The sequence below is a fragment of the Diospyros lotus genome, chromosome 9, assembly GCF_014633365.1.
Source record: "Diospyros lotus cultivar Yz01 chromosome 9, ASM1463336v1, whole genome shotgun sequence".
NCBI lineage: Eukaryota > Viridiplantae > Streptophyta > Magnoliopsida > Ericales > Ebenaceae > Diospyros > Diospyros lotus.
In genome coordinates, this window is record NC_068346.1 from 58,545 (window position 1) to 76,065 (window position 17,521).

Here is a 17,521-nt window from a genome sequence, read left to right on the forward strand (position 1 = left end):
CTCCGCGGTCCAAATCCCTCCAAATCACTCAATTTTCCCTTGCCTTTCAAGAAAGTCTTGATAAGTTGGGACCACTTGAGGTAGATCTTGCCATTCAACCTATAGGTTGGTTTGACAATCAGAAGTTCTCCTCCAATACTATGACTGATCGAAAGTTCCCTCCCAGTGCCTTGACTAGAACTTTCTATAACATCAGTCATGCCTACTGATTTTTCAGTTCCGGTCGTCATGCTTTACAATCTCGACAGGCCTAGGACTAATCCTAAGGCTCTGATACCATGTCAAGAAAAGAAGAAAAACCTGACTTGTCTTAAGATGCAGCACAAGCTATAAATTTATACAGCATAGGTACAACCTGCCTTATGCAGATTTAGGAAACTACCAAATCTAGGAAATACCAAATCTAGAAAGAAATAAAAGGAAGGCTACAACAACCGAATATAGAAAGAAATATACAAAAAAGATACAAGACATAATATACAATCAAATCACTTAAATAAGGAAAGCAAAGTAATTAAATAAATCTCCCATGGACTCCCGTGGATATGAAACAATATGAATCAGCCACATCTTCTAACATTTTCCATAGAGAAAAATTGTTTGAGCCATTAAATTTTTCAATATCGTATCTTGATGCGGAATTGGACATAGCCATTTCTAAAGATTTCTAAGACTGTTCTAAAGGTTCTTGGATGAATCTCGAAAGTAATTATGTGAAATCCTAAGCTCTGATACCAAATTGTTGAATCTTGGATCAGTTTCCTCACAATAATAGTCACTCTCTCACACCCGATAGAAATAGAAACAAAGAAATGTAAGCAGAACATATAACAAAGCAATAACAAAAATAAAAAAGTCAAGAACTTATCCTGGTTCAGACATAAAAATGCCCTACATCCAGACTGCCGAAGCCTTTAGAAAATCCACTAGAAAGCGTTCAAGATTACAACAATTCCCTCTCTCTTGCACCTAGTTATGAATCAATAGACTCACCTCTCGAGAATACAAGGATCGAGCCTTTGCTCTCTCTCAACTCTCTAGAACTCGTGCAAGACAGAAAACAAATGAATGACTGCTGAAAATCTCTACCTACCCGAGAACCTATCCGCCTTTATTTATAAGATATAGAGGCGGTTACAACTTAAGGACTAAACTGAAATATTAGGGAATACAAGGCTTATCCGGAAATAACTTAAAGATAGATATTTCCGTTATATTCTAAACACATAAAATATAAGAATACAATCATTCCCAAACTGAGAACACAGCCCTTCACCGAGACTTAACAGCTAGACTAATACAAATTCTAACATATTGCTCTCTCTGAAAGCGGTTGGATGTAGGACTGATTCTATCAGTTCGAACTAGGATAAATCTCGGTGCCTATTGTGTGGTTTGATTGTTCTTAACTTTGATCTTTTAAATTTTGTTTATGTTCTTTATTTTCGTTTTATGTTGTATGTTGTATCGGCTAGTTATTAAGGGTGAGAGTTAGTGATTTGTTGGCTTCTTGGGTGATTTAATAGACTACAAGTGCTCCCAATTCTAATAGTATGCGTGCCCTTATGGTTGTGATATTGAGAGGGGCAAATATTAATCCTCTTTTAGATATGTTTTTGGTTTCCTAGGAGGCTAGGACAATCTGCTATTGCAGAAGACCAATTTTACTATGTTGGAGGTTTATGATTTACCTATATATTTATCTTTTTATTTTTTTGTATTTTCGGGGGCTAAGATTAGGTTTGTTAGAGGAGAAGATAAGAAGATAAGTTTAGGTTTGTTAAAGGAGAAGATAAGAAGATAAGAATCTCCTTGATTATAGGAGATAGTTTTTCTTTGAATTCTTAGGAGATAGCTATGAAACCTATATATATACATGTGATTAGCTCAATGGAAAAAGCAAGAGAAGAATTTATTCTCTAATACCTCTTGTTTCATACTAAAATGACATTGTGATTGAAATTCCAATTTTAAATGTTCATATAGTCTCTTCTTTATAGCATGTGAGAAATGGGAGAATAAAACTTTATATTATCTTTTACATGTGTGGTACAACCCCATTTATTGAGTTAGAAATTTACACCATAGGAAAGATTACATTTGTGCTAAACTAGGAAAGATAGGCTGTACAAAAAATATAAAAGATTGTCTATACAAAAAATAGGAAAGGATTAAAAAAATAGGCTGGTAATTACTCCTTAAAATTAGTCTCTAAACTAGGGATGATTTGGCCAATCAATCTCTTAAATTAAGGAATGATTCTATTCAAACATTCCTTATATTTCTTACCAGGAATCAACACCCCTATCAAGCTGGTGAATCAATGTCTTTCATTCCCAGTTTGCACAATAACTCCTCAATCTTCTTGTAGGTAGTGCCTTTGTCAATACATCGGCCTATTGGTTTTTGAATGGGACAAAGGGAATACAAATTAGTCTGGATTATAGCTTCTCCATTATAAAATGTTGTTCCATCTCAACATGTTTTGTTCTATTATGTTGCACTGGATTATATGTAATATTGATAGCTGACTTGTCACAAAAAAGCTTGATTGGTCCACATAAAACAATCTTTAGCCATAATAATTCACATAGTCCAAGGGCCATAGCTCAAAATTCTGCCTCAGCACTAGACCTTGCAACGATGTTCTGCTTTTTGCTTATTCAAGACGTTAGATTCTCTCCTAGAAACATACAATAACCAGTCGTAGATCGCCTATCAATTAGAGAACCTACATAGTCTGTGTCTGTGCGGCCTACAATAGCTAGGTCATTCCCTGATCTGATCAAAATTCCTTTCTCAATTGTGGACTTTAGATAGCATAGAATTCTTTTGACTGTCTGCATGTGTTCTTCATTTGGATTGTGCATAAACTAACTGGCTAGGCTAATAGAAAATGCAATGTTAGGTCTAGTATGAGATAGGTATATTAGGTGATTGACCAACCATTGATAGCTTCATTTGTCCACCAGTTGACAGTTGGGATTCTCACCTAGTTTGAGATTTGGTTCCACTAGTGTGTTGGTTGCTTTTCCACCTAACAACCTAGTTTCTTTCAATAAATCTATAATATCCTTTCTTTGGAAAAGGAAGATGTCATGACCCAAGTAGTAATTCAAGGGAAATATAGTAATGGTATTATAATAATAGTTAGGAGATATTTTAGAAGCACATGGGGTGCATGTGCTAGGCCATTATTGAGCTTGTAATGCCTATATAAGGCTACTGCTATTGGTTTGTTGGGTATGCTGAAATTGATTAAATGAATCTCTGATTCTCCCTCATTTCTCTCTACTTCTCTCCCTCATTTCTCTCTACATCCTTCCCCCATTTCTATCCAAATATCCCTCTAAACTTTCTGTTCTTAGTTCTACTCAATCGGATTCTTCTTATTGCCAATCCAACCCCGTTATGAACCCTAGGTTCATGACAAATGGTATCGGAGCAGTCAATCCTTGGCTGTGGATTTGATTCCAGTTAAGGCGACTACTGTGAGGTGAGCGGTTTCCCTTGGCAATTGTGGTAAGGCGGATCTCGGCAACAAGCTAGCCAGATGAATTTCGATTGGGAAGGGGTTACTGCTTTTGGACGCAGGTAATTTCCAACGAAAGACTCTCAGTGATGAAATCTGGTGAGACGATTCGAAAGGGAAAGGTGAAGCAATTCCGACGATATAGGCTGCGATTGTCAGCGATCTAGGAGGGAAGCAACATCCGACCAATTCTCAAGGAGTTACGTGATTGAGGCAGCGGGGCTTGAGACGATCCAAGTGGTCCGGTGAATCCAACAGAATCGGAAGTCCTAAAGCTAGTTGATCACGACTGTGATAGGCTGTTTATAGTAGCGAGTTCAGTGTCAGAATTCTGGTAACGGAACTGATCGAAGAAGGTGCAGACCCTGTCGTTCACATCCAGTTCAACTTGCGGGCGTCACGGAACCGGTCGAGTTGTAGGGAACGGTTGGGAAGCTAAGGTACAAGCGATCACGGCTTGTGATCTGGAAGAGTTGTTCAACTTTTCTTGGAAGCAAGCAGAAGGTTGACGCTCAACCGCGAATTGCAGTAAGTTTGTTCGAAGTGGATGGGCGAAGCAACTTAAGCGGATTTGGAAGCCAAGTCATAAACTACTACAGCCATCGATTCTCAATTTCGGAGAATCTGGTTGGTTGCGTCACAATCGCTCGAGGAAGGCGAGTAGCCCAAACGACTCTCGGCTGTGTTGCACGAATTTCGAACGTGAAGCAGGAGGATTGGCTTTCGGCTTGAGAAATCTGGGAAGTATTGACCGAGCAGCCAAGGCAATTTCGCTGGTGAATTCCAATCCATTATTGGCTGTCATTTCTGTTTGGAATTTGAAGGGGATTGGGCCGATTCCGACAGAGCTTCCAGTGACTCTTAGAGCGATTCAGATTGATCAAAAATTGTAGACGAAGAAGAATCTGGGTGTTGCGGGTTTGATCGAGAAATTCCGACTGGAGTTTTGGGGTGTTGCCGCTTCGATCGGAAGGTACCGTGTGCTACGGTTTTGGTTGCCTTTCAACTTGTGTTGGAAGCGACTGAGGGGGATTCGCTGCCGCTATCCATTGCAATTGTTGATGGTGGCGCATGCGATTCTCTTGGGCTAGTGTGAGGCTACTATCTCCATAAATTTTGAACAGTCCTATCTGACTTTTGAAGGTAAAGACAATCAGTGATTATAATTTGGGTCGGTCCAGCACATTCAAGCGATCTGACAGAGTAGATCCTAGTCTTCATCTTCTTCTGCTGGTGCAATTCATCTAAACAGTCATGACATTGGATGCTCCTTTTGGAAACTTGGAGAGAAGGGTGGGGCGCTTTGAGAGAAGGGTGAATGGGTTTCTAGATGAAATGAGGGATCAACTACAGGGTCTCATGGACATGTTCACCCGCCAAAGTCAATCATCCATGAAGAAACTGACTCCAAATATCCTAGAGAATACTGAGAGGTATGCTTCCTCTTTCTCAGCACCACCTCCTTCATCTAATTGGAATGAATATGAAAAAGAAGTGAGAAGAGCTAAAGAGGCAACTACCCAAAGGCTACAAAGGGAGATGCTTGGAGATCGATGTTTATCTAATGTGGTGGAAGAATTCTACAAAATCAAGCAAGATGGGTCAGTAAGGGAGTACGAAATGAGGTTTGAAGAGCTGAAGGCCTTGATGCACAATTATAACCCTATTTGACATAGGATTATTTCGTTTTAAGCTTCTTAATTGGCTTAAAACCAGAATGTCGATTAGTGAAGGGGATTTAGCCCAAGACTGTCAAGCAAGCTACTGATAGTGCCCGATTCCACGAATTTGTGTTTAAAGAACAGAGAAAGGAAGAGGAGGAGAAGCTGAAGAAAGAGCAAACAAGGAAGCAAGGAGCATTGATCATCTGATGGAAGAGTTGGAGCATGAATCAAAAATGAAAGAAAGACGGAATCAGGAGCGTGGTGAACACTGCAATGAAAATTCTGCCCCATCCAACCGAAATGATGAGAACTGCTATGAAGATGGCCTATTTGTAGCTGAAATAACTTCTAATGTTGTGAAGGTGTGTAGCACTGATCCTAAAATGTGCCCCAATGTTGCTGTAAATTTTGAGGTTGAGGAGCAACATCAATTGAAGGCTGAAGGACTGCAAGTTACAGCTGTTGCCGATGGCCGGAAACAGCTAAATTCAATGAAGGCACTAGATGAGGATGTATTGACTAGATTTGGCATCATGTTGGATCCTCAATCTATGGGTACAAGCTATCTTAATTTGGTAGCTATCACCAACCCAAGGGAAATGGTATGCCACTCCTTGGAGGAAGATGCAACTGTGATTGCACTGATTATCATTTTTGTTTCAGCTGATGAGTATCCAAGAACAAAGAAGAAGCGGCCTAGAAAGGGATTGATAAAAGAACGAACAACCAAGCTAGAGAGAGTTGGTATTGGTTGAGGAGCAATGACTACATTGTTGTAAGTTCTTGGGGATAAGAACTCTCTCAAGAAGGGGGGAATTGTCATGACCCAAGTAGTAATTCAAGGGCAATATAGTAATGGTATTATAATAATAGTTAGGAGATATTTTAGAAGCACATGGGGTGCATGTGCTAGTCCATTATTGAGCTTGTAATGCCTATATAAGGCTACTGCTATTGGTTTGTTGGGTATGTTGAAATTGATTAAATGAATCTCTGATTCTCCCTCATTTCTCTCTACATCCTTCCCTCATTTCTGTCCAAATATCCCTCTAAACTTTCTGTTCTTAGTTTTACTCAATCAGATTCTTCCGATTGCCAATCCAGCCCCGTTATGAACCCTAGGTTCATGATAGAAGATTCTTCTTTGGAGTAAGCTACTCTTATTCCTAAAAAATACTTGAGTTTACCAAGATCCTTAATCTCAAATTCTCTTGCAAGGCTTTCTTTTAGCCATTGATGCTGCATAACATCATTTCCAGTCGCTATGATATCATTCACATACAAAAGCAAAGTTGTAATCTTCCCCTCCGTTGAATGTTTAATAAAGAGGGTATGATCTACCCAACTTTGTTGGTATCCCATTTTTTTTATAGCTTTAGTAAATCTGTCAAACCATGATTTGGGAGACTGTTTAAACCCATAGAGAACCTTTTAAGCTTGCACACCCTGCCTGAAGCTTCATTATTAAACCATGGTGCTGGCTTCATAAAAACTTCCTCCTCTAAATCTCCATGGAAGAAGGCATTTTCTACATCAAATTGCCATGTAACCGGGTACAAGGTGGGAAAAGCCATTAGGCGAGAAGGGGTAATATGGATTGTATCAGGGGTCCTATTGTTATAAGGGAAAAGAGGCAGTTACGTAGATGTAGAAGGTGTATAATTGTCATGTACCTAGGGTTTGGATTGGAATTAAGACCAAGAATAGAAGGATTGGAGGGAGAATTATTGGACATAAATGGGGGGAGATAATAGATAGAAATGAGAGAAAGTTGCAGACATGACAAAGAAAGGGAGAGATTAGAGAGAAACCAGAGAGAAACGGGAGGGAATTGATGAGAGGGAAAGCTGAAATTCAATTATCATTCAAAACATACATTCTCTAACTATCTTAGCCTATTTATAGGCTGTTGCAACCTATCAAATTGGGAAGTACAATTATTCTCAGCAACCTAGAGTACAATATGTCAACAATAAAAGATCAGATCTTGTCCTTATTCTTGGAAAAGATCAAATCAGTGATTGATTGATTGATATCAGTTTAATATATTTCCTAAAACAGAATGTATCTTCTAGATTTGTTGTTGTATCTTTATGTTATTAGTTGTATCTTTCGAGTAGCTGTTGTATTCCAAATTTGTATAAGTTTCCAAAGGTATATTTGGAAACATTATTATTAGGAACTTCCTAATCTATGAAGGAAGTTTTGTAAATATTTGATTCAACCCGTCAAAGGTACATAAGATTGACAGAAAAAACCTTTCTTTCCCACATCTTTCTTGAGACAATATAGCAATGCATGTAAGCTAACTACTATTATAATGACAATTATAGCCTCTGGGATCCTTAGGGCTGTGACAATTCCCCCCTCTTTGTCCCCCCTCCTTGAGAGAGTTCTTGTCCCCAAGAACTTACAACGATTGCACCACTGTTTCTTTGTCCAATACTAGCCCTCTCTATTTGGTTTATTCCTCTTTCTTTCTTTCCCCATCTAGGCCTATTCCTTTTTGCTCTTATGTTCTCATCAACTAGAACAAAACCACGGGTTGTTACCACTGCTCATACAATTGCAATCAAGGCTGCATCTACCTCCAAGGTGTAATAAACCATTTCTCTTGGTTTTGCAATAGCTACCCAATCAAGATTGTTGGTACTCACATTCTGAGGATCCAATATGGTGCCAAAACCTGTCAATATGTCCACATCAAGTGCCTTTAATGAATTTAGTCGCTCCCTGTCATAGTTAGCAGCTAAAACCTACAAACCTAAAGCCTTCAAATGATGATCATTCTGAAATTCACACATCTGACCAGTTACCACAAGAAACGCTAGTCATGGAACACAATCTCTGTTTACATATGTTCCCCTCATCTCATCATCTTCGATGTTGGCTGTTTTGAACCCAAAGAATTATCTAACTAATTTTTCAGCCATAATAGAAAAATACTGAATAGGCAGACTGTCCTCATCATCGTTATGAACAGTTTTGATCTAGATTGCCCAATCAGAACTTCTTTGACTGCATGTGGAGCGTTAAAGACTTGATCCAACGTAGAATTGCTGTCATAGGCATCACCACTCACACCTCTGACCTGCTTTATAACCAGCTTATCTAATGAATTAATGTTTCATTCCAAATCTGATTAAATCTGATGAAGGACTCCAGCACCAACATCTGCATAAATGGATGGTCCTTTAGTCAGATTTTCCTGATCCAATGCTATTCCATCAGCATCTTTTTCTTTCTGTTTTTCGAAATACTCCTGAGGTTCACTTTCAACAATTTCATCCTCTTAAGAATTCTTTGTTACGATCGTAGTTTTCTGAAACATCTCCTCTCAACTTACAGAAAAATTCAGTTGAAATGCTGACTTGATACATCTAAGACAATATCACTATAAAATTTTGCATCTCCTTGCGTATCACACTACTTATTTCCTTGCTCATTCGGCTAATTGCATCATCCAACTTCTTTCCCATCGCCTTTCAACAGTTGAACCTTCCACTTCTCCTCCACAATTCGAATTGAGAGTCCTGCATTGAAAATTAACCACATTAGGAAGCAATATCCTAGAACTGATCGGAATCACCTAGCTAGATCGCCGTCGAAATCCAAACCTAATTGCTACGATAGACAATACTAAATTGCCTCCAATACTTGCCTAATCCAGTTGCTCAATTGCGCCTCCAAAATCCAAGCCTAACCATTAAGAAATTGTCGGAATCACAATCAGATTTGCCTGACCAAGTCGGCTTCAAATTTTGAGCCTCAGATATTAGCCGACACTCACCCCTTGCAACTTGCGGAAATCACCTGATTGCTTCGCTATCTCGAATGCAGAAATTCACCAGAATAGACTGAATTGCCACCAAGAATCCCTGGCTCAGAATAATCTCCTAGTTCGTCTTAATCATTGCTTCTAGTTTGGTAAACCTATTTTGCCTCTTAAACAACAATCATCGAAGATTAACAATCGTCTGACTTCCTTTCTTCTGAGATTGCCTTCCTTAAGCGCACACTATAGCTATCGAGGACCGCTGCAATCGCCTTCCTAAACCGCATGCTGTAGCAACCACTAAAAATCAATTAGTCGAGAATCAACTTCCTGTGGTTCAATCAACTCTATTTCAATCTGCCTCTTCTATCTTCAAGTCGATTCAGAATTCACGCCAATAACTATCAAAAATTAACAGTCGAGGAATACTTAGGGTTTAAGAGATAATTGGAAGGAATTGGGAAAGATAGATCAGAAGAAATGTGAGGAAATTATGGAAGAACAAAAAAGTGAGAGATTAGGGAGAATTGAGGAAGAGAGGGAAATTGAGAGAGAGTTTGAAATCAGATTTTTATTCAATAATATTGTTCTCTTTTGAATTAGATTGGTTCAGCCTATACTGATCCGGTTGCTAGGTTTGGTGCCAATAGGACTGCCAATTATTCAAATCAATACAGCTAAAGGCTACTACAATACAACTAAAAGAAATTCATCTATTATCTAATTACTACTATGTCCTTGGGTCATGACAAGTGGTTAGGTATTCTCTTGATATAACTTCACAGTCCTGACAACATAAGAGGTCATCTTGTCTTCTAAAAAAATGGTCTATTTGGCTAGTTGATCCTCCATTTTTTTGTGTGCTAAAGTGTTCATCCCATTTTCTAAACTTGGCGTTGGCTAAGATGAGTTCATAGGCCAAGACAAAATCCAAAATAGCCTTACCCTTCTTATTTCTTTTGTCAAATCCAGCAATGATTTATCAAACAGCATGCCTAGTTTTTGTTTTTATAAGCACCAAAAAAAAAAAAATTTCTAATTGAACACTTGCATTGGAACCTCTATAAAATGGCCCCTAATTTTATTTCTTTTCCTTGTCTTTTGTGGGATGAGTTTCATGGCACCATGTTAGTTCAAGCTCATTTATGTTCTCTCTACTGACATAGGAAAGGAGACACTAGCTCCAATGTGATAATTACTGATGTTCAATTGTACTCCATTTATGCTTATATGTTCTACTTTTTTGGACATCTATGGTTTTGTAATGTGCTTTCATCTCAAAGGAGAAACTTATCACCTGGCCATCGCCCGGCCATGATAAACTTTTAGAACTGTAATTTAATTTGTTATCCCTTCTTTCCACTTACAGCTGGTTGTTGAGGAGTTATTTTATCTAATGGATTTTATCCAGGTTCTCAAGGGTCACATTGCCTTGGGTAATGCTTGCTTTCCGAATGGAACCAATGGTATTATGAACTTTCTCAATTTTCTTGTTCTATTAGTGTTCACTAAGCTGTTCCCATATCTTGTGTAGCCAAGATGCATTCAATGGATTGAATCATTAAATGCAATTTTTTTTCCTGACTTTCAATTCTTATATGGTTTTGTAAACATAGTCATTCTGAAAATTTGCTCTTCATAGGATATGCTCTTGACATTCTTGCACGAATTCCTTTGTGGAAGGATGGTCTTGATTACCGACATGGTACTGGTCATGGAATTGGGTCATACTTAAATGTACATGAGGGTAAGTGATGTAGAAAAATGGTTATCTTCTGTTGTCTTATGCCATTTTCTTGTTTTTATATATTCAGCAGGACCTCTTTTAATTAGTGTCAGGCCCCATGCTAGGAATGTACCATCTATTTTGATGTGGACTAATATGCTTATTTGTTGCTGTTATATATTTGGCAGGACCTCATTTAATTAGTTTCAGGCCACATGCTAGGAATGTACCATTACAAGCTTCAATGACTGTGACAGATGGTGAGTCTCATTTTTCACTGCTTTGAGTATGGTTCTAGGAGTTTCTAGATTTTATCCCAGGAATTAAACACACATTCATGTAAGAAGTATTGTGCCTTTTACTAGTTGCACATTCTATGCATTCATCTTCCTCATTATTTGGGATTTTTTTTGTCCTTAACTCTTTCAAAACACATTTTCTTTGAACTGAACTTTAATGATGTCCATGCAAATGAATGGTTTATCATTTTATGTTTTTTTTTGTAAGTACGAAAATATGGAGAATGGAGACTGCCTCAAGGGGATGAACCCTATAAAAAAATGAATAGGGAACTACAGGTTTCAGCTGCTTATGAGCTGGCAAGAATAAATTATTCAGAAGCTGTGCAGTGGAGAATAAACAAATAGCGTGTACTTTTTCTCAACCACAGAAGTAAGGTGATAAAATGTAACCCTCAAATGAAAAAGAAATATCTGGGAACTCTATGAAAAAGCTCTCCCTCAAGCACCAAAAACTTGCATGAAGGAAAAGTTGGCTGAAAGTCTGAAATTCTTTTTGACAGTTGGGCAGTCTACTCCAACCCCATGAACACTGAAAATCTGCCAGTGTAGACATTACCACTGGATCTCGAAAAAGCTAATGAACCAAACTCCAGACTTCTTAAGTCACCTGGAAACTAAAAGGATGATGGTCCACCATCTCACTATTGCTCTTGCACATGTAGCTCCAATCCAGGAGTGCTTGTCTATGATTTGTCCACCCCTATTTGGTTGAAGCAAGATCCTGAAGCAAGCCACTGGGAAAAAAACTGATAGTGGATGTTCCCTATTGATTGGCGCCATATTTTCCCTCCCATTGCCTGCTCAAAGCATGATCCTAAGGCAGACCAAAAAGGCTACTAGGAATCAACCTCCCATTCTAAAAGTTGCCTGAATCCCAAAGATAAAACTACACTATTAGAAGAAAGTGAGAGGCCACAGCCACCTCTTAATTAATCAGGACTAGTTTTTAAAGTCTCACTTTCACATGTTTTCTTTTCTTTTCTTCGTGTGTGTGTGTGTGTGTGTGTGTTTTGGATAGCATTTTATTATATGTTTAATTGGAGGACATCATAGTTGATATTGAATATGCTGGGTGACCCTCTTTGTGGCACACTGCATTGCTTAAGTACAGTGAAAAATGAGTTATGGTCACTTATAATGTTTGACTAAGAAGCATGGACACTTCCTAGAGGCTGTCATGCGGGTGTTGCCTGCATGACTAACACTCCAACATGCTGACACACAACCAATACTTGTTGGACATGCCAAGATTGCATGTCCAACACTTCTTTAAGTTCTTGAAAGGACTTAGGAGGGGACATGCATAGAACACGCGTGTTCCCTTTGCAAATACTTCAAAGGCATTAAAAATAAGTGTTGATTTATTGCAACCGTGTTCAATTGACCAATCTAACCAAGAGCAAGCGCAGTAAAATAGAAACAAAATTGAAACCCCACAATCACAACTCACACACACAAAATATCGACACAGTGAGTTACGTGTTCGAACCCAAAAATCAAGTCCTACTCACGGCTGAGGCTCTGCCTCTAGTCAATTCACTAAATATCTCAAGATTACAATCGGATTACAAGATCATAATAAAACGTATTGCAGATACAAAAACTGAAAACAGAATACAAAATACAAGAACAAGCGCAAGATCTATTCGACCGATCTCAAGATCAAGTCGAGTATATGTTCTATCAGTTTTTTCCCAATCTCTCATGTCTCAAGCGATTAAACAACTATAGAGATTACACAATACATCTATCTTACCGAGTGATCTTACCATAGAACCAAAGAATCGATCGATCAAGAGAAGGATTCATGAGAAGGTGTCTCGCTTCAAGCGCCAAATTAGGGTTTCAAAAGTGGAGAATGCAAATCTATTGATTAGGGCATGAAGAAGCCCTTTTATAGCAGCAAGGAACCGAGCTGGGCCAAGGCAGACACGCATGGGCCTCATGGAAATGGGCTTGGATCAGATCATAACATATCTCAACATATCTCGACCCAATAGTTCTTGGCCCATATCAAAACAACAGATTATATATCCATTTAAATTTCATTTAAATGGCATCAATATGAGAGACCCAATTACATATGAAAGATGCAAACAATATACACATAACAAATATATGAAAATTACATTTTGAATCACTTTAATTAACAATAAGGGTTTTTTTATTTACTCTTCAATTTTATGACTTGGCAATTGCATGACTCTTAAGTTTTTTCCACTTTTTCATCATACAACTCTTCAGTTTTCATACTCTTCACGCGTGTATCCCCTTTGTCTTTGAACATCTATTGGATTTTGCCACATGCTTGTATCCTCTTCAGTTTGTGTTTATTTATTTCCTAGATCTAGTCTTTATTTTCTTTGAATCTTTAATACTTATTTTCTTAGAATAGAGTTATTCATTTGGAATTTTGAATTTTGAATTATAAATTTTAAATATCTATCATAGAAACAAAACATGTATTAGAACATATGAATGAGATACTAAAGTTTTTTCAATTACAATTCAATTAGATCTAGGATCTGCATTCAATTAGATCTAGTACTGATGAACTAATAGCCTGTTTGTTACTGTTGTGTTGTACTGTGCTGTACTTTTTTTTTATTGTTCTATAAAAGCAGTGTTGAGTAAGTGTGATGTTTTTCTTATTAATGTTAAAAGTAAGTAATAAATGTGGGTCCCACTATAAAGCTGCTTTGCTTTTTATAAAAAGCAGTGGGTCCCTTGCATTTGCTTTTATGCAGCTTTATCTACTGTTTTAGAGAAACAGCTATGGTTTTTAAGCAAAAGTTATCCTTTACCAAATGCTATTTTTCTTTTCTTTTTTTCTTTTTTTGAAAATCAATTGTGCTTAAAAACACAGCAATACCAAACGGGCTCTAAGCATGTTTAGGCAGGGGTGCTTCGGTGTATACTATTTGCAGATAACATAGTATTAGTGGATGAGACAAAAGTAGGCATAATACTGAACTTGAGATATGGAGGAACACCTAATAATCTAAAAGTTTTAAATTAAGCATATTAGAAAATGAACATATGAATTGTAAGTCTTAGTAAAACTAAAAGCACGGATGATATTATGGTAAAATAAGATGAAATCATCCCAAGAAACAATCAATTTAGATATCTTGCATCAACCATCCAAAAAGATGAGGAGATTAATGAGGATGTTACAAAAAAGTGCATCTAATGTTTTCTAAGATAGTAAAATTTGGTTAAAACTAAATAGAAACTATTATAAGATGGTTATAAGACCAGTTTTGTTGTATGAAATGTTGGGCAATAAAGCACAAATATGTGCAAAATATGAATGTAACAATAGTGAAGATGTTACTATGGATGTGCAATTATATAAGAAAAAATAAAAGTAGAAATGAGATTATTCATAATAAGGTCAAAGTGACTCCTATAAAAGATAGAATTCATAATAAAGTCAGAGGTGGCTTAATCATGTGAGATAAAAACCAATAAAGGCTCTTGTTAGGAGAGTGGACAGAATGGAACAAGTCTTTATAGTAAAAGAGGTAAAGGAAGACCAAGAAAAAGGATGAAGGGAGACTTAGGTATGATATGATGGTCTTTCAAAAAATAAGGTCATGGGTGGAAATGATTGGCAAGCTAAATTCTTGTAGCTGACCCTATATAGTAAGATTAAGGATTTGATATATTGTAGTTGTGTTGTTGTAGCTAACCAAGATGGGTATTACCTGAATGATGCAAGACAGTTATTTCCTGATGTAGCAGCTTTATATTTTCCGCTCTTAATGTTCTCTTGTGAGGACTTATGTTCATGCTAAATGGACAGCATACTTATCTTTCCCTCCTGCTTGTCCCAAGCTTAGGTTAAATAAAGAACACTTTGGGGAATGATTACTTGTTAGCATAAAGAAAGCTTACTTTATGCAGGACCATTCCGTACAGTCATATTGCATTGACAAAGGAGAGTTGCATTAGGTAGCAACAACCAATGTAAAAGTTGTTGGTTCGTATGTTGTTAATTCTGGACAAAGGCTGGAGGGCTAGAATTCATTTATCTTATCTCATCTCGTGGGATAAAGGCTTGTGCTTGTTATCTCGTGGGTTATAGTTAATCTAGGCTGCATCTGTGGGTCTAAATGACCTTCTTTTGCATATGTGATTTTCAAAGCAGAGTCAATTGCCTATTCAGAAACGTTTTCTGTGATGCCCTTTTCATTTGGTTTTAAAAATAAAATCATATCAAAATATGACTGAAGCTGTTTTTCCTGGCATCCTTTTTTTTTTTTTTTTTCTGCTTTAAAAGTTTAATTTTGTTCGTTATTGCATTATCAGAACCTGGTTATTATGAGGATGGGAACTTTGGGATAAGACTAGAGAATGTTCTTATAGTCAAGGAGGCTGGTACGAGATTCAATTTTGGTGACAAAGGCTACTTGTCATTCGAGCACATAACATGGGTAAGTTCCTTAAAATTTTACACCTATACATCCTATTTCACAATGTCAACCATGTCATGGAGAACACTACCATATCAATTATTTTTATTCACCACCATCTCATAAAACATTTGCCACATTGTTCTTTTGCATTGTTTTGTATTATTAATGTGACTTTTAGAAGTTATTTGACATTATGAATGCCATGTCACTGACCCCAACTTAGTGAGGATAATGTACAGTTGATAATGATAGTTTTATATATTGTACTTTCTGAGAGAGATTGGCAAAAGTTTGGAGTATGTACCATAAATTGTTTTTTTTTTTCCCTCTGTTTCTTCCTTCATTATGTTGCAGACGGGGTAACATTTGTTGAATTATGAGAAATGGCGGTTCTCCCATTTTATGAATATTCTTCTGTTGTCTGCATAGTGAAATTGCAAGGTCACTATCTTTATTGCAATGTTGCTTCATCTTCTGTCCAGGCCCCGTACCAGAAAAAACTGATTGATGCGAACCTTTTAACCCCTGAAGAAGTAGATTGGGTGAACACCTACCATTCTAAATGTAGGGAAATTCTGGCCTCATATTTGGATGATTCTGAAATGGCATGGCTGAAGAAGGCTACTGAACCGTTGACCGCCTGAGTGATCTCTCGTCTGTCCTTTGGATTTGGAGTTCAGAATCAGCAAGCAACCTCTCTTTTTCCCTGAATTATGTGTAGTCGTGCATATGGATTAGCTTGGGCATCTTTGAATAGTTCATATTGGGATGCTTCTAGAGATGACTTTTATTTTCTCCCTTTATTTACGCAGTTAATTATTGGATGACTGATAAGTGACAACGAAAAAGGTGGTACAAGTATTATGGTTTATAAATAAAGTGCTAAGACTTGCATGACTGCAATATTGTGTGATATTTGGTGTGGTTGGCCGGCAAGTTAGTTGTGTGATATTTGAGTTGTCAATCCATGCAACTGGAGTTTTGTTTGGACTTGGGCCTTTTCTTAATGGGCTACATCTAAGCTTTAACTTGGGTTTTCTTTTAATGGGCTGGATTCGGGCTCCATGTAGGCTTTACATTGGACCTGACTTGGGTTTTACATTGGGCATGACTTGAATTGTTTTAACTTTTCGATAATTACTATTCCTACTGTATCAAATTATTTGGTAAAACATTTGGATTTACCTAATGTACTAAAATACTCAAGTTGAGTTTTGAGTCTTTAATGTGTCTTATATGAATTGGGTTGAGTTTAATGCGTTTGATTATGAATTCAACACTACTTACGTCTAAGCTCATAGATGAGGCTAATAAAGTTTATATACATGAGCAAAAAGCTCGATGGGGTCATTAATGTTACCCTGTTGAATTAACAAGAATTGAAGAAATCGATATGTTGGGATGAGCCGAAAGCTCAACCCTAGTCAACCCCTTTAAACTAAAATAAATAAAAAAAAAAAAATTGACCGAAATCTTACACGGATAGAATCATACACAAAGTATAACAATATCAACACAAGCGATTTATTGTGGTTCACCCGTTAAAGAGGGCTACGTCCACGTTGAGTTTCGACAAAGGGAGTTCACTTATACTATAGGAATAAAATTTACAGTCACCGATTATAAATCAAAAACTACTCATCAATCTCACTATACACAAACAAACTCTCAAAAAAACAACTCAGTCCCATAACCGACGATCTAAGGTTAGAGGTTTAAAATCTTAGAGAACAAAAAAGAACGTCTATATAGAGAGAATGAGTAAAAGAAAATGAATCAAAACAAACCCTAATTGCAGTGGATAATCGAAGGTCGTCTCTTCTATTATCTCGAGGAGACTATAGCTGACATAAAGGAGACTCAAGCGGTGGAGATCGAGTCGTATAAAGTAGAGAGCAGAGCATCGACGATCGGGAGAGAGGCAGGCTAAAAGACAAAGAGAAGCACGCCAATTGAAACGGAAAAAGTGGTTGCCATTTTGGCCCTCCACCTAGGGCCCAAAACGCTACTGTTTTGGGCAGGCATAGAGGTTGCCAAATGACCCTTCAACCCTGTCAGAAACGATGCCATATTGAAGCTTCACTTACAACAATCTCCACCT

General features: G+C 37.4%; 1 protein-coding gene across 1 annotated transcript in view; it reads left to right on the top strand.

The window, feature by feature from the left end:
- Positions 1–16,333, top strand: part of LOC127809771 (aminopeptidase P1) — a 54,460-nt gene extending 38,127 nt beyond the window's left edge. The window contains exons 12-16 of the mRNA XM_052348835.1: positions 10,383–10,437; positions 10,614–10,718; positions 10,886–10,957; positions 15,314–15,438; positions 15,903–16,333. Of these exons, the coding sequence (XP_052204795.1) occupies positions 10,383–10,437; positions 10,614–10,718; positions 10,886–10,957; positions 15,314–15,438; positions 15,903–16,064 (519 nt within the window). The 3' untranslated portion in view covers positions 16,065–16,333. The remainder of the gene's footprint in view (positions 1–10,382; positions 10,438–10,613; positions 10,719–10,885; positions 10,958–15,313; positions 15,439–15,902) is intronic.
- Positions 16,334–17,521: the final 1,188 nt, after the last annotated feature.